The following is a 21642-nucleotide window of genomic DNA, read 5'->3' as shown; positions in this document are numbered from 1 at the left end:
TTCTGCCTGTAGTAAAGCAACAATCATCACAGCGCTTTTTGTGTAAAACAGTATACATTAAGGCATAACACAGTCAACACCCCGTTTACAGTATCAGTATAAATTATCTTTAGTCTTTCAATACAAAACACAGGCTCGTATATATGGAGTTTCTACAGCAAGCAAGTGGTGGATTCTCAATACAGAATAAGAATAATCTCGTGAAAGTTGCGGTCAGTAACATCAGCTGCTGTACACTGGTTTTCTTCAAGACAAATTGCCTTTACAGTCCTTTTAATGGATGACAATCCAGCCACAGGCCTCCATCTGAGCTCCTCAGAGAGATGATTAAGAACCTTGAAGTTGACGCAACACTGCAGTAGTCTGGAGACTTTAATGCACAAGTCAACACTGGGTTTGTGTTGTTCGGGTAACATGTATCCCGTTTACACCGTCATGCTTCAAATGATCTGCAAGAAATAAAAACAAACACATTTTATAAGTCATCATGTATCAACAATACTGTTAAACATTTCAAATTAGAGTACTGTTGAATTTGTGTAGAAAACTATTTTAAACAGATATCACGTGGCAATCGCTAAGGAAGTCAGGCTGTCTACATGAAAAATGGTGAGAAAAACCAAATTTAAATACACCCTTTTTAATATAGGCATGTTTAAATAAATCTTCGTTAGTTTTTTAGTAGCACTACTATCAATATTATTAGTTCTGCAAGCAGAATAAAGGTTTAGCTTTTAAATAGATCTTAAACAACAAAACTGTGTTAAAGCAACTCAATTATGCTTATTGACCAAATACTTGACAAAGAAGCCCTTTGTCCTACTTGTCCGAATCTGTGTAAACGGGCCAGGATGGTTAAACTTGATAGTTTCAGCTGAAAATCAGAGACTTAGGGAAAGTGTACAGTTTAACTTTGGGGCAATAAATGAGCCACCTTTTCACTGCTCATATCAGCTCATGATATTACTGTAATTGAAAGAAAGTAACGTGTAGTAACAAAGCATTTTGATAACACTGACATATTTAGTGTCTCATGTCATGACTTAATAGAGCTAATAGTGATTCAGACACATTCTGAAACCTTTGGGGACACAAGCATTACTTACAGGTACATTTCAGAAGATACATGACATGTCACACTATTGCACAACAGTTTTGGGGGGGTTTCTTGCATTAAGCAGTCACACGTAAGCATGTATTATCAAAGACTCACTGGAGTTCCTCTTTTAGCCTCTTGAGTTTATCTGAGAGCCTACAGTTCTTCACTTCCATGGGAGCACTCGGTATAAACCAGGCTGCAATGAACTTGCATATGACAACAACATGCTGCAAGCAGAGGGTACATGGTTAGGAAGTGGATCTCATTTTATAAACAAACAAACAAACAAACAAACTAACTAAAAAAAACAACGTAATTTATTATTTAATTAAAAAAGGAGGTTATGGGTTATTTCATACACCTTGGTTTTGTTACAGCCCGAGTCTAAGCTCTGAAAACTTTTTCAAAGCTGTCAAAGTTAGAAAATCATTGTGTTGAATACATTGTAGTTAGGAAGAAGTAGCATCCCAATGCAAACTCAAAGACAGACTTGAAACTTGCAACAACCTTTAATTTAAGGTGTATAATAATCCATAGAAGATGGGAACTTACACAGGGAGCACAGCTGAAGCAAATCATAGATAGAAAACCAAAGTACAACACACTGGGTAACAGACTATCACAATAAAACAGGAAATGTTGTCAACACTATGACATACAGACTTGATAGAGGGGCAGCAGAAACACATTGTAACAAACACAGAGATCACAAATATGGGTGACTAACTGGGGGAACAAAGGGATGAAGAAAGATAGTAAGTAAGAATTATAAAACCAAGAATAAAAATCAGAATGTAACAGAAAATGCAAAAGATATTTATCAGTCAAATAAATATACAAAGAGAGGCCAACAAAAGTATAAAATTCTCCCAAACTTAAAGGATGACAAAACCCAAAAACCTTAATAATTAATAGTTACAAGTACCAAATCCTGGACCCAAAACCCAGAGATTGTAACAGAATGCTAAAAAACTGCTCAGGAAAGAGGTGAATGTGTGAATGTAGTGCCGTGCTTTGTAAAAGTCCAAAGGTCTTACCTCAAACAAGATGACGAATGCAAAGCGCGCAGCTAAAATGATCCAGAACTGATGGGTATGAGTGTAGTCATCTTTGCTCCTGTAGTCCTTATATCTGTCAAAAGGAACATACTAGATTTTGATCAGATGTTTTATTTATTTATTTATTTTTAACTCAAAAACTTAATCTGTAAGAGAAAACTAAAGGAAAACAAACCTGCACAAGAAAGGCTCTTCACCAGGAGGGATGTTCTCGCTGTATTTATATGAACCATTCACACGAAGAAATGGGGCAATGGAGAGAGTGTTGTTGATGTAACCCACCATACAACTTGAACATGAGAAAAAGAAAAACGTAAAAGAAAGCCATATAACCATATAAGCCATACAGCCAATTGCAAAATGTATAGAATTTCGAGAGGCATGCACTTCTCACTCAGTATCTGGTGCAGCTGTGCCTTGGGCACACGGGCCGTAGTGATAACGGTACACAAGTCGGGGGATGAAGTCCGAGGATACACCAATGACCAGCCCATTGACAATGACTGCTAAGACACCAATAGCCTCTAGTATATCTAGCCACACACCTAAGGAGAAGCAGCAGTGTTACTAATGCTCAACATGCTAACAAGACCCACAGTGTCCTGCCTTTTCACAACAGTTCTCACCAATATTGTTGGTTTTCTTGGGAACCATCCTCCGCTCGAGAGTGACCATCTTAATGGCATCCAGACGTATCTCTATGACATTATTGATGAAGGCCAACAGAGGAGCGAGAGGAAAGGCTGCCACAAACAGGGTGGTAAAGCTGAACTGGATCACTGAGAACAGAAAGTAAAGATCAATTTTATTTTTTTCCCAATATTAGTTTATCCTTTACTGTTGTTGTTGAAGCATGACACTGAGCACATACCCATTTCCAAAAACTCTCTGAACAGGCTAAATGAGTCGACATCATTTAGGCGGTAGTTGCTTAGCCAGTCTCGGAGCTTGCAGTTTTCACAAAGTTCATCCCCATCTTTAGTGTCTGAGTCATCTTTCAGATAGCAGTGAGCACATTTCCTCTGTAGTTTCTGGGTTCTTTTTCCTTTCCACAACCGGCATAACCAGCTAATTCAAACAAACCGCTTATGTCAGCACAGATACAAGGTTGAGGCATATGTACAAGTTTGTATGAGATTACAAAGTTCTTTTATACTTACGGTCCAGTGAACTCAAAGACATTGCTGATGGTTTGCTTTAGTACCATGATAATGGTCATTTGGATAAACAGGTCGGTCAGACAACCAGTAGGGTGACACTGCACGAAAAAGTTTAAAATAAAGTCAGAAAGTTTATGTAAAACATCACAAAAATAATAATACATTTGTGTTTCTAAGTGTGGACCGAGCCATACTCACTTCCTCAAGTCTCCAACGGCCTGCAATTTTTACATAATTCCCAGGACGGCCATTTATCCTGTAAATATATATGTATCATTAAAATGTGAATTATTAGTCAGATAAGTCCAAATGATCAAAGACATACAGCATGTTTGAAAAGGTAGAACAATGAGATTTATAGAGAACTGAGCAAAAATCTTGAGCCATCCTTCAATTCTTTGAAGAATTTGATAGAAAAAGGGGGATTTAATGAAACATCTGGAAACGCATAGGGTTTGTACCACTCTAACAAGCTGTAAAGTCAATATCTGGTATGACCACTTTTATTCTTTATTTATTCTTTACTTTTATTCTTTGTTTTATTCTCATTCTTTATTCTTTACTTTTATTCTTGTTATTTCTTTAAATAGCTTTCAGGAATAGTTCTCCAGGCTTCTTGGCTGCCTTTTGTTTCATTCTCTGTCAAGATGATCCCACACTGCTTCAATAATGTTGAGGTCCAGGCTCTGGGGAGGACTGAAAAATGAAGATGCTGCAAATCAGCACAACCATAAATTTTGAAAGGCATTCAGACAGCAGTTCTTACCTGCCAAGAATGAAGGCCGCATAAAACAGTGAGGTGAAATAGGTGAAGAACTGGAAGGTGAACATTTTGACTGTGAAGCTCTTTTCAGTGGAAGCAAACGACCTTATCTCCTCTGGTGAAGACAGAAGTCGTGTTAGTGTACGTCAGCATGCATGCATCTCACTGTTTGACCAATAGATGGCACAATCGCACATCCTACAAAAGAGCCACATCAATTTTCTCTGATTGTATCTACTTGCTGCAAAAGCGTGACTGATAATGTTTGATCCCTGCATGCCTGTGTGTACATGCACATGTGTGTGCATTTGTGAGCCTCATCACACCAAAACAAGGGCAGCTGCAGAAACACTATCGCAAAAGTGTTTTGATTTCTTGGAATGTGGCTTCTCTTGGTGTGCAGATTTTATCAACATCACCAGGTAGTGCATCAGATAGCTGAAACAATCTTTCCTTCAAAAATGGAAACAAGAATGGGAAAGAATTATATGCTTCTGGAGTTATTCATTAAAAAAAAAATCCCATTAGCCGCTTGAATTTCAAAATTTTCCGATAGGACCTTCATTTCCATGTTAGAAAATTGTTGTTTTACTGCAGAATTTCAATCATTGGTTAACTGTCAGAGATTTACTTTTAATGTATGTGCTTTTGTAAAGAAGCACAAGTACATAAAAGAGCTTAATTGATTCAAGTAAAACAAGAATACTGCAAAGACACATTACCTTTTAGATACTGTGACACATATAACTAGGTTCATACAGTTAACATTCATCTACTGTCAATTTATTCCTGTGCAAGTCAGTGAAATTCATGTATTCACTGCATAAAGACTCCACTACCCTTGGCTCAGCTTTTCTATGCCCACACCCTGTCATCAGTTTATTACGGTGATGATGATGATGATGATAATGATAATGATGATGATCATTATTATTATTAGTAGTAGTATTTAACAGGCCATCACACAGAGACACATAACCATTCACCATCACACCAGCAGACAATTCAAACTCAAGCCTTCTTGCTGCAAGGCAACCAATGCATCATTCTGCTGCCAAGCTGTTTGTTATATTGCCTAACTCATGTAACTAAATTAACAGCACTGTAAAGCTAAAATATTTCTAAGGTTAGCCAGAGTTTTTTGTGTTCTGCTCGCTCCAAATTCAGCCCATGGCAAATAAACAGCAATTTATACAGTGCTTTTTTGCACTCAGATATTACTGAAAGCCCTTCTTATGCTGCAAGCTCCATCTCCAGACACATTTTAATGCTCGCTCTCTCTCTCTCTCTCTCTCTCACTCTCTCACTCTCTCTCTCTCACACACACACACACACACACACACACACACACACACACACACACCTAGATGGATGCACAAGTTATTTCCCAAGGACACAAAAAAACGACGACCATTCCAGAGAGCATCCTTGTATTATATTTGTTAGGTCTAGCATTTGTTAGGTCTGGGGTGGCTGTAGCTCAGGTGGCAGAGCAGGTCAGCCACTAATCAGAAGGTCGGTGGTTCGATCCCAGGCTGCATCCTGGCTGCATGCCAAATGTCCTTGGGCAAGATACTAACCCCATGTTTGCCTACTGGTGGTGGTCAGAGGGCCCGGTGGCGCCTGTGTCCGGCAGCCTCGCCTCTGTCAGTGCGCCCCAGGGCAGCTGTGGCTACAATGTAGCTTGCTATCGCCAGTGTGTGAATGTGTGTGTGAATGGGTGAATGACTGAATGTAGTGTAAAGCGCTTTGGGGTCCTATGGACTAGAAAAGCGCTATACAAATGCAGGCCATTTACCATTTTACCATTTAGCATTTTTGCAATGTGTATCTACTTTTGTAGATCTTATTTTAGTGTCTTGGGTGTCCTAATTTTTGACAATTTTTGACCATTTCAAAGAGATCAATGCATCATAAATATTTTATAAATATTATAAATATGTGTATAAGTCGTGTAAAAATCAGTTTTAGGAAAATTTATTGATGAAAGCTCTGTCTGAAAGTTATCTGTCTATTACCTGTGTTATCTGCTTCCTATCTGACTACTTTCCTTCCTGCCTCCTCCTGAAGCTGTTACCTGACAGAAACTCCTTAAAGTTTGGGGGGGGGGGAAGAAAATTAGGTGCATTAAACATACCCATGTCACAGAGCTTCCTGGCCACAATCCAATTTACCTGCAAAAAAAAAGGCAAAAGTATGATAATGGTCACAGATAGCATCATTAAACACATAAAGAGATGTACTTTAAGACATCTGTGTACCCGTGTCATGATAGTGATGATGAAGTAATGGAGGAAACCCCCGAGCACCATCACAGATATGTTGGAGTGGTGGCTTAAAGATTTCAATTTGTACTTTGCCAAAAAATCTGCTGCAATCACCCTGAACACCACCACAGCACTCGTTAGGCTGATGATCACTAATATCTGTAGAAACACAAAGACACTAAGTTGGGTCACCATACTTTTCCGATTAACAACATCATTTTTCTTTCCAAAACGTTCAAACCAGCCTGACTCTTATGTTAAGCAGTACATTATTAAATCATTATTAATCCTTATTAAATGCATTTAGACAAAGAGAAGAAAAGATATCCTACCATAATTGTTACACAGATAAAAATCAGACTGCTGGTCCAATAGGAGTGCTTAAATTTTTTTGGTTCACAGTTGACATCATTCACAAGTTCCAGGATCAGTTCCTCCTGTAGTTTGATTTGAAAAGCAAAAAAACACATCCTTACACATACATCCATGAAAAGTAATAAATACTGTATTGGTGGATAATACTGTCAAATACCTCTTCCTCACTCCAATCAGACACTTTCCATTCACACACATAGGTAGCACGATGTCTCTTCCAGAACTCCAAAAACAGTGTTGCTGTGAAAAACAGGAGTTTCTGTGAGATTTATAGAGCATTTTATGCACCAAATAGTTGCACCAATTAACAGTGACTGTTCTTGATCACCACATGTTAATAACCTCTGCCAACGTTGGGAATATTTTAGGTGTTTGTCTGTTTTAAATATAACTTTGAGTGGAAAATATGTCAGTGTTGGCCTGCTTTTAATTTGAGGTTGAAAAGCGTATTATTATTTCTTATTTGACCTCTGCCAGCTGTCTGTGACATAGTATTTGTGAAATGGTTTCTGTAGTAATCCTTAGTTTTTGCTGTTGTTGTTTTTCGTTTCCATGTCCCTCCTGGGTTTCCCCTGTCTGTGTTTTTGTTTGTCTGTTTGAGTTTTACTTTCAATTCTTTCTACTTTTTGAAGGCTGTTCAAGTAGTTTCGGTGTATTTACTGGTCCGCTTTGTTCCTTTTCTCACTCTCTTTATTCTTTTCCTGATTGAGCTGCCCCATGCCACATTATCCCTCACCCAGTGTGTGTGTGTGTCTGTTTATGTGTGTCGGCTCTATTAAGCATGATTCTTACTTATCCAGCCAAGCCTAATAAAGGTGTCAGTATTACAAAGACGGTTCACGTGGTAGAGAGCAGGTTATGTTTGAGATTCGAGATCAACAGGTTTGAACAAAGCACAGTGACCAGTCAGCTCTCTGCAAAATATCAACAGATCTTAGCATTCATGTGAGATCTGTGGCTCCCTCTGTGAGTAAGATGGTCAAAACTTTTTATAAATTGCATCTGTCAATAAAAAGCATCAGTAAGAACAATAAAATCTAAGAAGTAATTACTTCAATTTCCTTTTCCCAGTGACTGCAAAGTCATTGACACTTTCAGTGGTCTATACAGAGGGTCTATAAAGAGGGTACTAAAACAATTTATACTTGTGAACCTTTGATCAAATATTCACATAGATTTAACCTACTTTGAATTCTGTTTTTATATTCAATCTTTACTCTCCGACAATAAAACTACCTTAAAGACATTTAAACATTAACTGGAGGGAAGAACAACTCTAATCCATCAGATTTTTCTATCTCTGTTAAGTTACTCAGTATGCATTTTTGCCAACTTTCCTTCCAAGCTTCAAATAAGCTAAACATTATAATATACTAGGTCTTTTCCAGTTTTCCTGGCCACACTTAAAGTGCACACACATTCACTTTTATTTTCCCTTTAAACTCATAACAGAGTTCTCCATGTTTGTGATTGGCCAGATACTACCAACACCAGCAATTAATTCAGTGATAAGCTATCAAGTTGCTAATTACCTTTGTGTGACTATACAGCCTGATTAAAGATGTTAGTTTAAGTGAAGCTAGATAATGGAAAGGTGTGTTGAACTTGCTTCACAGTGTAATACACACTGTGTGTAGCTCACTGGAAGTATTTTTTGTTGTTGTTTTTATTGGATTATTCTGCCTCTTCCTATATGCAGTGCCTTTTATTTGATTGTGAATTAAAGTCTTCTTTTATGAACAATTCATTTGAACACTTAGACACGAGTCTCAGCTTTTGTGTTAGTAGCTGAGTCCACCTTAACAACTTTTACATAAACAGGACAGTTTCAAGGTTGAACTAACTTGAATGTGAACTACTGTTGAAAGAGGTTTAGTTTACAAAATCTTTACTTAAAAATAAAAAGAATGTCTGAAAACTCTAGCTATTCTCTATGTCAGTTGTCTTATGATAAACTCCTTATATCTACCTATAAACTGTCATATTCTATTATTTCAGCTTTTGAAGTGTTTTTCAATGAAAAATTGTGCATTACTTTTCTTTGATTTAGTTTTGGATTGTGTGTGAAAAGTGACCTTCATTCAGCATAATCCAAATAATATCATGTCTCACTTCCTTTTGCCCTTTCCCACCCCTCCCTACAAACCAGTTCTAGCTCATTCTCTTCAAATCCTGTGCTACTTAACACCCCTGAAGCATGATCGGATAAATCCTTAGCTTAAACATTAGAATTTAATATTAGATGAAGTGTGATTACAGACTCTAAGCATCTATAAAAACATATAGATACTAAAAGCAGAACAGTGAAAAGCATTTATATGTTCATATAGATGAATGCTCGACCACCCCCATGGCCAGATGGCCTGCGCTGATTAAGATATGAGTAGCCAGGGAGAGTAGGTTCAGTGATGTGGCATCTCTTGGCAGTGCATGTCTGAGCAATCATAAAAAGACTGGCATTTGAATGAAATAGATCTGAGGCTGATGAAAGACTTGTCTGTACAAAATGTCCTGTATGTTCAAGCAAATTAAAAAAAAACATAATTGCATTCTTATTTTCTATTATTAAAAGATCCTATTGCATGATTGTGTCTATCTCAAATATGGATGTGAATATTGACAAACTCACCCCATATTGCCATGAACATCGCAAAGAACACTGTCCCTTCGTTGTCAAACAGTAAGGTCACCTGTAAATAGAAAAAAAGCCATAGTAAGCGGTGAATGTACAATCACATTGTTAATCTATTTCGCAATAAATGTAATGATGTAAAATGATTTACCTTGGTATAAATGCAGGTGTCATTGAGCTTCCACTCTTTGCAACCCTTGTCACAAAGTGGACACATGGTTGTGTTGGAGTTGCAAACCTCATTTCTAAAAGATTTAAAGTTTAAGTCATTACAAAGGAAAGATGTACTATATGAGGATACAGCCAGAAACTTACAGGAGGGGTGAGTGTTTGTAGTAGGAGATGCCATAGAGGAAGATAATGATCCCGATGATAGCAGGTGGGATTAGGAGAAATGTGTACCAGCCCAGCCACAGAAAGTACAAGGCAACTTTTTCTCCAAAGTAGTTCCTGACACAATAAAACACAGACAGATAGAAAAAAAAATACATTTATGTCTTGATGCATGCTCAATCATCCAGGTAAGTAAATCTCAAAAAGTTGATTCTGTTCGTCTGGACATAGCATTTTCAATGGGACAAGCGTTTCTCACTCATCCAAGTGACTTCTTTAGTCTCAGCTGAGTGCAGGTACCCCCAACCTTATAAACAGTATATTTTGCACAATGACTGAAAATAGCCCAGTGAATAAACAATGGACTGTGAGGTCAGTTCCTTATTATTAATATGTAAATTGTCATGACAATTGATCAACATGTCACGAACCCGGTTCCAGGGACTCGGGGTCTGCAGTGTGGACTATGATGATGATGATGATGATGATGATGATTATTATTATTATTATTATTATTATTATTATTATTATTATTATTATTATATGGTTGTACTCTGTTCTGCTGCTTTTCCTGCACTCCATGTTTGTGTTTTGGAAGGTGTGTGTGTGTGTTTGTGGGCGCGGTCGTGACAGGCACCTTCAGGCCTGGTGGGTGTGGCCCTGCCAGTTGACCGGTCACACCGGAGGATCTCCACACACACCTGGCACCGATCGAGCCTCGTCAGAGGAGCTACAAAACAGTGTGGCTGAGAGCTTCTCGACGCTGGATCGTTGAGTGACTACCCGTCAGTGTTCCCAGCAAAATCAGTGAGTTCTAGTCTGTCACTTTGTAGTTGTGTGTTACCGGCTGCCTCTGTGGATTTTCCAGCAGGAGTGCGGGAACGGGAGAGCAGCGAGCACAAGTTTCACGGGAGCAGAGACACGGATCACGAGCACTGGGAAGGAGACGCGTCACGGGAGTTGGAAACACACGGGGATTCATTATTGTGTACTATTTACTTCACTGTAAATAAACGCACTGTTTGCACCGCAGAGTCCTGCATCTTGGGTCCTCCTTCCCCACACACCCACGGTCTGCCACACAGACCGTGACACAACAACCACTGATCAAAGCCAATGGGTTCACCACGGGTTCCCCAGTTTCACCCATCATCGCTAACTTGTACATGAAGGAAGTGGAAAAGAGGGCCTTGTTATCCTACCTGGGAACACACTGGTTCAGATATGTGGATGACACCTAGGTGAAAATCAAATCTCAGGACGTACCACAATTCATGGATCACAGTAACTCAGTGGACCAACACTTAAAATTCACCAGGGAGGATATGAAAAGTAGCAAGTTAGCCTTCTTAGACTGTGAGATTTCCATCAGTAATGGGGGACATCTAAAAGCTGATGTGTACCCCAAATCTATGCAGTATTTAAGGTTTGACTCTCATCATCGACTGGAGCATAAACTGGGTGTCATCAGGACGCTACAACACAGAGCGAACACCATCTCCACAGACACAGCGGCCAGGGAAGCAGAAGAACATCACATTAAGAAGGCTCTGAGTAAATGTGGTTATCCCAGCTGGGCATTTATCAAAGCTGGGAAGGCACCTAAAGAAATCTCCAGCCTAACCAAGAGAGAAGGACAACTCCTGCCTAAGCAAAAACCCTTAGTGATCCCCCTATGTGTCAGGAGTATCAGAACTGTTGAGATGCATTTTTTCTAAACACAGAGTCTGTGTGGCTTATAAACCCCTAAACACACCAATATTGAACTATTGGATCAGGTCCCCGGACACAAATAGACTAACATAGTGTACGCTGTTAAGTGCCAGGAGGATTGCCAGGATTTATACATCAGGGAAACCAAACAACCTCTGGCGAAGCGGATGGTAGAACACAGAAGAGCAACCTTGTCAGGCCAGGACTCCGCAGTCTATTTACACCTACAGGCCAGTGGACACTCTTTCATTGATGAGGATGTACACATCCTGGACAGGGAGGAATGGTGGTTTGAGCGGGGAGTCAGACTAGCTGGGCAGCAGACTGATTTACGTGAAAAGGGAACGACCATCTCTGAATCGAAGAGGGGGCCTAAGGGTACATCTTTCACCATCTTACAATGCTGTCATTGCAGCCATTCCCCAACTCTCTGTGAATGGTACTTGTGGCCATTGATCAGTGGCCATTGATCAGTGGTTGTTGATCAATGGTCATGACAATTTGCACACTAATGATCAAGGAACTGACCTCCCAGCCCATTGTTCATTAAGTGGTCTAGTTTCAGTTATTGTGCAAATGTACTGTTTATAAGGTTGGGCAAACCTGCGGTCAGCAGACTGAAGAAGTCACTTGGATGAGTGAGAAATGTTTCTCCCATCAAAAACGCTATGTCCAGAAGAACAGAATCAACGTTTTGGAATATACATTTATCATTTCTTCTGAAACAAATGTGGATAAAAATGTTCACTTCACAGTAACACATTTCTTAACAATTCTATGCATTACTGATATAGGACAGACTTTCTTTATAATAACTCCTCACTGTATTTATCTACTTTACTGGCAAACTTTATGTCAGTGTACAGTTTATGCTATGCATAACATAACACGATATAACATGCACTGTGTATAGTTCTGATAATACACAGTGGTAAGAATAGTCAGCATGAACCAGGTAAACTGCAGGATGCTAGCAACAACTCGCTGAGATTAGCATCCTTGCCATGCAGCTAAGCCTCACTTAGTTAATGAAGTGGCTGTAGATTCTTTAAGTGTAGAGTCTTGTCTTCAAATGCATGTGTTCTTGCCAAATGGCATTTAAAATAATTACAGTCCTGAGAGAAACAAGTACTGCAGTGATGTTCTGTCTCAGAGGTTAGCTGATTAGCTTATGGTGCAGCACATAAGTGAAAAATCCTTTGAAAAGCAGATACAAGCATCAAAACGTGCACGTTTGTAACTTTAGAGCTATTCATTTGGAAAAATCACATGACCAATTTTAGGCTCAAATTACCGATTTACCACAGAATTTCAACCACTGGTGAATTGTCAGATGTTTTACTGTTACTGGATATGCTTCTGAGCAGGTAAAGAAGTAAGTTAAAGTTATTTTCAGAATTTTTCTTTGTTTCAAACAAAACAAAAGAACTGAAGTGCCACATAATATGTTATAAGTTAAAGGATAATCCTTTAACTCTTGTAGTACTTTAATGCAACTCACTTCAGGCAGAGCATTCTCATTCCAGACGTTGGTTCAGGCATTCAATATTCATCGGGTGCTAAATTATTCTCGTGCAATTTCATAAAATTCATGTATTGCGTGCATAAAGTCTCCTTGATTCTTGGCTCAGTTCTCCCATTCGCGCACCCTACCATCAATTTTTTTAAAATTATTAACAAGCTAACATAGAAAGACAGATGACCATTTACCGTTGCACCAACAGACATCTTAGTGACCAGTTAATCTGATTAGCAGGTATCTGGACAGTGCCAGAACCACTGCACAAATGAATTGTAATTTATAGAGGCACTTTTTACACTTTTTGCAAGCTGCATCCACAGATACTTTTTTAATACTCTTGCTCACACACACACAAACCCAGATAGATCCATAAGGGGCTAGCCCAGGTTTAGTATCTTTCCCAAGGACACTTCAACATACAGATGAAAGAGCTGGGGATCAAACAACCGACCATCATAAATAACAAGATTTTAGGGGGATCATTTTAGGGGTTGAGAACTGAGTAACCAGTGAGAAGAATAAGAGGTCCATCCATAATACTTGACTGAAACAGTATTACTTCTGCAACTACACCCCATATCATACTGCACCCACATGGATGAACATTAGGATCATTCAAATAAGGCACATATTATGGTGCACCCATCAACTATTTCCCTGTAATATTAACTTATCTGTTGCACTATTATTATAAGAGCTAAATAAATTCTGAAATTGTATCTGTAATACCAACTGACAAAGAAGCTAAAAATGTTTACTAAGGGTTGTTAAATGTATAAAAGATATCATATAGACAAAACTGCTGCTGTGACACGTGGTTTATGTTTTAGATACACCTGAATCTAAAGACAGAGACATCTCTGCTCTCTTCTAACTCAAAACTCCACGAATTACTGTACATTATTTTAAAATCATGGCTCCAAACAACAGATTCATCATGTTCATGACATGTTTGCTGTTGTCTTGTTTGGAAACCAATTATGCTGCAATAACTGGAACAGTATAGAGTGCAGAATAATAAATAGGCTGTTATGCTGCAGTCCAAACCTGACAGCAGTTATGGGTTGCCCTTGGAGACAGGCTGTCCACCGTGCCCATCCCGCCTTCAGTTCTCTCTGTTTCTTTTTCTGAAAGCAGAAACACACAAAATCAAAGCAAATCAGCAACATGTAGAAAATCTTTCTGCAAGCTGCTTAACAAAACACACAGTTACACTGAGAACAGAAGCTTTCTTGTGTGAATATGTAATCTGCTGGCTTTTTAAAAAACAGATTTCAACAATTAAGGGCTTCTAAAACCAACTCGACCTTACAAGTTCAAAGCTGAAACTGTAAGATACTTTATCTAACATACATGTGCTTGTAAAGGCGACACAACAGACTGTGGCTCATGTCCGTGCTTACACAGTAACATGTAGTATTCATCAGCAATCATGTACACGCACATACCCAATTATTCTCGGTATTAGATGACTCACAGCATTAACATGACTCGCAGTGTCTCTGCGAACAAATACTCTTTTTTTTGGCACCACTATTCTGTTTTGAGAGGCCATTGCCAAGTTTCAGTTCATTAAGCTTTTGAGAAAACCTCAACACCTAAGCAGCCATGTGAAAGGCAATGGTTTAACAGTTTTTAGTGTCACTATCTTAAGCGTAGGAATGTGTGGACCCACATAGAGAAACAATGGCAAATACTGATTTATGTGATCATTCTTATCTGACTTCTTATCATTGTTACTCCTACGGTGACTGCTTTTATTCTTGGCTATCATTATCACTCTCCATGGATGTGATTTCTGAAGAGGAAGAAGACCATTTCTTTTCTTTCTTTTTTATACTGTAAAGCAATCAGCAGCCCTCATTCTTCCCATGTCTATACTGATCATGTCACTTTTGTCATAGTACTTCATATACAAGGATAAGACTTAAAACCCAGAATTAAAAACAAACAAACAAAACATTTCACCTCATGTAGACAGAACTTGGTCTCAAAAACCTTCATCTTTATGAGCTCCCGTAGATTTTCTGTGCAGATTAAAAGGTAAAGAGAATAATAATAAAAATATTCAGGGTCTGGTTAAATGCAAAGGATCGGGGTTGTAAATAATTCTGTCTCACCTCCTGAATGAATTCTGGTGTGACCTAAGATGAAGTGGACAATCCGTATCCTGAAACAAGGACAAGAATCACTCATGCAGCTGATCATAAAGTACAAATGTCATTAGATTAGTGCATCTTTATTGATTCTTTAAAAAATGCATTTTAAAGAGACAACTAGGCATTCCACTTTCATAAAAACACAAAGGCGAAGACCTAATCTAAATACCACATGGTTAGAAAAATTTGGAAATAAATTGCTTGAGAACAAGTCCTTTGTAATGATAACACAACACAGTGCAAATAAACACTGGGATGCTTTAAGTGTCAGAAAACAGCAGCAAGGAATGTTTAAAATGCCAAAAATAGTTTCAGTGGCCTTGTTTACCTCGTACTGAGAGACACTGCGCTCTGATCTGAGCTCCAGTTGCAGGCATCGGACACCTTGAGCAGATACCTGTACTTCTCAAAGATTTCCTTGGGCGCTTGAATCCCATAGAAGACGTGATTATCATCTATGATTTTCTAACAGAAGGAAATTAAGATGAATGACTGTATGGATGAAATGTATATTTTATAGCAGAAATGTTAAGTGTACTATTAAACACTCACCGTGACTTTGAAGTTCTTTTTTTTTAGCTCTTCGATGTACTCAGTTTGCTTCTTGAAAGACTCTCTCTCCTGGTTATTAATCGTTTTGGCAACCAGGACGTAGTCATAAGAGAGTGGAGTGTGCTGAGTGACAAAAAACAATACGCCAAAATCAGACATTATATGCTCTAATATATGCATTAACATGGCCAGGACTGGAATTATAATTATATTAAACTATAACTGTGGACAATGGCTTACCACAGGTGGAAATGATTGCTGTTCATTGCCATTTTCTTTTACCACTCCCAGCAGCTCCAGCATCTCAATACTGGACTGAAGCATCAAAAACAATGAACAATGTTACATTATGAAATCACCCATGCTGATGTAAATACATTAAGTCGTGGTTTTAAAAATGGCATGAAAAGTATGTGGTAAAGACTTTTGTCACAACAGATGAGTTTCAGGAGGCCACTGTTTTGTGATACTGTGCTTGTGAAAGTAAGCAGGAAGGTTATCACCTCCAAAAGAATCCTGTCTAACGATAACACGGGGGCGTGACAATGAATGCCACTGCGCTGAGAAAGCAAAGCACAGAGAGCTAATCTAACCTGAATGAAAAACATGGCGTGCTCATATAGTCTAGCAGTCAGTCCAAATCCATGCTTTCTTTAAGTCCTCAGGGGATTCTCTCACTGACACACGTACATCCACAAACAGTGAAGTCATGGCAGAGGCAGTAGCACCTGAACATCCTGATTCATACGCAGGGCAGATTAAAGCGTGAATATGTTCTGACCTCATCTGACTAACTTGATTTAAGTGAATCTGTAGTGGGTTTGATGTAATGACTGCTTGATGAAGCTATGTGCAGTCATGATAAACAGCAGGGCCGCTGATAACATAAATTCTGTTAAAGTGTGAGGCGGCCTCAGAGCATCTTCACTACGTAACGATAAAAAAAAAAAAACCAGAACCATCATTATTATTCATGAATCGGATCACCTACCTGTCTGTTGTGGAGAGGCATGATGAGTCGGTACTGAATGAAGCAGTGACTTTCCGGTTACAATAAAGCTTCGATCACCATTCAGTGACACCAAAGCCTCAGCTCAGCGATTTCTCCAGCTATAAAATGATATGATGTCTCTTCAACAAGCAGTAGGCAACTTCCGGATTGCATCTAAGATGAACTGCGACGTTGTTTCACCAGCAGAGGTATGTATAAAAACCGACTCTACCTGTTGCTGATGTCACGCCATCTATCTTTACAGCCTCCACCTTCTTCTGTGATCACTCAGTCCAGGGGGAAATCCAACAAAAAACAAGACAGGAAAAAACACAGTGTGATACAGAATAACCCCAGAGACAAAGAACATACAGCCAGCCAGTTGAACTACCTCCTTTTCACTTGACAGATACGATGGAATGGCTTTCCTTCTTCTTCTTTTTTTTGTTATGCCTCCTCCTTCTCTCCTATGAGCAAAGTACCATTTATCCACCGCTAGATGGAAGCAAACACACTGGCTGAAACCGCCTGTTAAACCCCCTGACTTGGCTGTGACTAAATCGTCCTACACACCATTGTCAGCACTGACTGTGACATTTACAAAATAAATAAATAAATAAAAATCTTACAAAATTTAAAAAAACATTTTGGAGTCTATAATGGAAGGACTAAGCAGGTTCGCTAACATTTACTAAAAAGGCAATACGGAAAAATAAAACAATAGGGGGAAGCACATTCATTCTAAATATTAGGACAAATATAGTTAAGTTCCCTGTTTAGAATGAGATCATTATATCTATGCACATGTGTTAAGCCGCACATTGTAATGGGCATCTTGTTTTGTTTGCTGGATATAATTGAATCTATTCCACCTATTTACAACAACCTGTCATCTTTACAGGTAGTACTAAAAGGCTTCAATGATTAGTATAGTCAATGTTCTGGTGTTTTTCATTGTGCTGGGGGTTTGAGATTCTCTGGATATACAGTCCTGTGCAAAAGACTTGAGGCACATTTTATTTCATTTTATTTTGGGAGGAAAAACAAGAAATGTGTGTAACCATTTATTGAAATGTGCAAATATAACTGGGTAATTACAGCATGTATAAGGCATAAACAGTTTATACAATTGTAACAAGCTTTGGTGCGACAACCTTTATTCTTCAACACAGCCTGAACTCTGTTAGGCAGCTTTATTATTGTTTCTTTAAGTAGTCTTCGGGAATAGTTCTCTGGGCTTCTTGAAACGTGTTCAAAGCTCTTTTTGGATACTGGGAACCTTTTGTTCCTTCCTCTGTGATCCCACACTGCTTCAGTGGTGTTGAGGTCTAGGGAGGCTGCTCTGTGTTTTTCTGTCCAGGCATGCTTTTACTGCATTGGGATCATTATGATGCTGTAAAATTAAACCATTGTCAGTCAGAAACATCCCAGATGGTACAACATGGTGAATCAAAATACGATTGTACTTTTCTAAATTTACAATTCCATAAATTTTGACAGGATCCCCAACACAGCTGGCTGAAATGGAGTCCCAGACTTCCACTGTGTTTTATAGATAGCTGTAGGCACTCACCATTGTAACTCTCTCCTGACATATTAATGATGACTTGAACTAAAACTTTCAAATTTGGATTCATGAGTCCATAAGATCTGTTAGCACTTCTTTTCAGTCCAGTTTAATTTATGTAATTTGGCATATCTCTGCCTTTACTCCATGTTTGCTTTCCTTAAGAATGACTTCTTAACAGCCATTGAGAGCATCTGTAATGAAGCTTCAGGGAACAATAAATGGACCAACCAGAGGGCCAGATCCACATCCCAGGTCCCGTGTAGGGTGTTGGCTGGATTTTTGTCCTGGTTATTGAGAGCATGACTTTCGGATACTGTTTGTTTGCTGATAGCTTTTGTTTTAGGTCTAGTTCTTCTGTAACTTAACAAATGAACAAACAATAGGCACTCCTCTAAAAATGATCAGGTTAAAGGAGTGAACTGCAAATGTGTGTGAATACAACCAATGTCCAAAGAAAAAAATCTTTAGGAAGACTGAAGAACGACTGCACAAGACCACTTCAAAAATTCTTCAATAAAGCACTGTATTTGTGTGGTTTCTGATTTCTGTATTGATTTGGTTATATTATGTAGTGAACTTGATTTTAGATTTCTGGCTTACTTACTACCATTGTGTGGGACCTATTTTCAATGTTTATGAAAAAAAGTGATTTTTCAATCTCAGATTCCTTGCCTTTGGCTCATGTTCTGTGAAGAATATATCAAATAGCACATTTTCATTGACTTCACACCTCTAATTACTGTGTTTCACCTCAATGTACTTGCTATTCCTGCACAAGATTCCAACATTGTTATATTTAAAGTACCTGCACGTATTTGCTCCAGCATTCCTGCACGTTACCCTCTGTTTTACAGCAACCATTATCTATCTTCTCACACTCTATCCTAGCTGTAAATCAGGCATCAGACATAACAAATAAAATTGTTTTGTGGCTCCTTACCAATCAAGATTGTAAAAAAGAGTCTCTGCTCAAAGAACCTCAGAGATTTTAGTTCAGAAAGAAGATTTGGAAAATCACAAAGAAAGAGTTTCCAGAATAGAGTCCTTTCACCATTATTGGATGGGGCAGTGCAGACAGTAGAGAGAAAGGTGGAATGACACAAAGGAAATGGTCTGGGGTAGACTGAAACCCAGCCCCCTTCAGTAAGAGCTCTTACCTTCGGTTCATGGCTCACCTGCTCAACCAGGTGAGCAATCTAAGCCCTGTCAGAGTCTGACGGTGAGTTTAACGATGAGAATGAGACACGCCATCAGTTAAAAAACACAAACTGAATGGTCTGCTCGCAAAGAAATGAGTCATCCTGTATGACTGCTGATGTGGTGCAATCAGAGACAAAATAAAAGGGTGATTCCTCTTATCAAATCTCAGATAAGCTGGCACAAACTGGCTCTTTGTTCAGTGCGGCTGATACAGTTATATAGGTGGACGCAAACCTGTTCACCTGTGATGTTTTATTAGATAGTAAACATAATTGTTCAAGATTAACATGTTTTTTATTATGATTATGATTATTTTTTTCAAAATTTTACCTTAAAAATGATAGACCTTTTATTCATAAATGGGCAACAACACTGGTCAATATCAATCATGTGGTCTGCATCACTTAGAACTGAAATAAAGCTGGTTTTAGGGTTCTGTTGATTTAAAAACACAATAATCCACCCAATCCCCCTCCAATATACAGACACACAGTCACAGATACACACACACACATGGCTGTTGGTTCTCACAAGGATAGTAGAATGCAGATTTCTGTCCTCACAAAGAAAGCTAGACACAAACACACACACACACACAACATCCAGTGGCTGCTTTTCCCCTCCAGCACAACTATTTTGATGAGCACTTCCTTTACTGTTGTTCTTGCAGAGACACGTTTTTACAGCACAATCACCTACTGAAATCATTTTAAGTCTCTATCAACAATTTATGTACACACTATTTTATATTTGTCACGTATGGAGGGTCATGTCACATAAAAACCTTATTAAAGCCAGTATGAGATTAAATCAACAGGATAGCCATGACTAAGCATACAATAAAATTGAATGACTAAACATTTGGCCTATCATAATTTGACTAATGTATGTATCTGATACTACAATTAGATTCTGTGTCACCTCAATGTATTTAAACCTGCCTGGTGTCATTACAGCTATACTTTATTGAGCTATGTTTTCATTCTGTTTTAATGATTTTGTGAGATGATGGGGATATGATTCCAGCTGTGCAGTCTGGATCTATTTCTGTGGCCCTCTTCTTAAACTTTAACTAAAGAAAAGGCAAAGTAACATGTCAAATGGGTGGTCCTCCGTGCCTTGTTATTAAGGAGGATTTTCATCATTAGTCTTGGAATCCTGGAAAGGCAACGCTCACCCAGGAAAACCCACATCTCAAGGAAGATAGGCGATATGAGGGCGGAGACAAAGTGGTTGCGAAAATAAGCTGCTGTATTTCTGTACTCCACCACACCCCTAAGAGGAGGACATCATAATTACACCCACACAGGATTGTAGAACCACTTCAAGGGTGATGGAGGGGGTGGGGGCACTGCTACTAAATTTGACCCCAGTGTAAGAAGACTGGCTGGGGTGGATAGGAGGTGGAGTGAAAATGCTGCAGATAGTCTCTTTCCTGAACTCCACGCCAGAGAGGAAAAGACGTGCCAAACAAAGTCCTGCTCTAAACAAATCTAAGCAAATATATACAAACATCCACTGCTGAGGGGATTAGTTCCAGGAAATGTCTGCTCAACAAAGAAGTGAAAGTCTTATATTTCATACATATATATATATATAATCAAATTCAAATTTTATTTGTCACACACACACAACCATACACAGTATGACATGGGGGTGAAATGCTTGTAGCTGTACAATGCCCGACCATTAAATGACAGAAAAAAGGTTTTACAGTATTTACAATTTACAGGTTACTACAAAATTTACAAATTAACTTAGGAATTTACAGTAAAAAATGTGCAAACAGCAGAAAGAGATTATAAAGATTATAAATTATAGGAAATGTGTGGTGGTGTGTGTGGTGATGTGATGTGTGTGGGAGAGTCCAGTCCTACACCTGGTTCAGGGCCTGAATAGCCTGGTGGAAGAAGCTCCTCCTCATTCTCTCTGTTTTGGCCTTAAGGGAGCGGAAGCGCTTCCCAGACCTCAACAGTGAGAAGAGTCCATTGTTGGGATGGGAGAGGTCCATCATAACCTTCCTAGCTTTGGACTTGCACCGCTTGGTGTAGATGGACAGCAGGTCAGGGAGCTCTGATTGAATGATGCGTTCGGCTGAGCGCACCACCCTTTGCAGATCTCGTCTGTCCTGCTTGGTGCTGTTCCCAAACCAGGTGCAGATGTTTGATAAAATGGGGTCACCGTGTACCCATTTAACTACCTGAACACCCTCTTATGTGAAAGACAGAGTAGCTTGTGGGATCCTACA

General features: G+C 38.9%; 1 protein-coding gene across 1 annotated transcript; it reads right to left on the bottom strand.

Annotated features, from left to right (window-relative positions):
- LOC113026623 (anoctamin-9) lies at positions 1 to 17079 on the bottom strand. The gene is made up of 26 exons (XM_026175615.1): positions 17016 to 17079; positions 16857 to 16902; positions 16625 to 16743; positions 15874 to 15948; positions 15634 to 15756; positions 15410 to 15546; positions 15043 to 15092; positions 14891 to 14949; positions 13970 to 14049; positions 9670 to 9804; positions 9506 to 9599; positions 9352 to 9412; positions 6880 to 6962; positions 6680 to 6784; positions 6342 to 6506; positions 6218 to 6254; positions 4084 to 4195; positions 3516 to 3573; positions 3318 to 3415; positions 3029 to 3225; positions 2784 to 2936; positions 2552 to 2702; positions 2333 to 2446; positions 2137 to 2230; positions 1214 to 1326; positions 1 to 449 (listed from the first exon to the last, which is right to left on the bottom strand). The coding sequence occupies exons 3-26, from the start codon at positions 16643 to 16645 to the stop codon at positions 434 to 436; spliced, it is 2331 nt and encodes a 776-aa protein (XP_026031400.1). The 5' UTR covers positions 16646 to 16743; positions 16857 to 16902; positions 17016 to 17079; the 3' UTR covers positions 1 to 433.
- Positions 17080 to 21642: the final 4563 nt, after the last annotated feature.

Source organism: Astatotilapia calliptera, chromosome 7, assembly GCF_900246225.1.
Source record: "Astatotilapia calliptera chromosome 7, fAstCal1.2, whole genome shotgun sequence".
Lineage (NCBI taxonomy): Eukaryota > Metazoa > Chordata > Actinopteri > Cichliformes > Cichlidae > Astatotilapia > Astatotilapia calliptera.
Note: the sequence above shows the minus strand (reverse complement) of the source record. Positions and strands in the feature narration are given on the sequence as shown.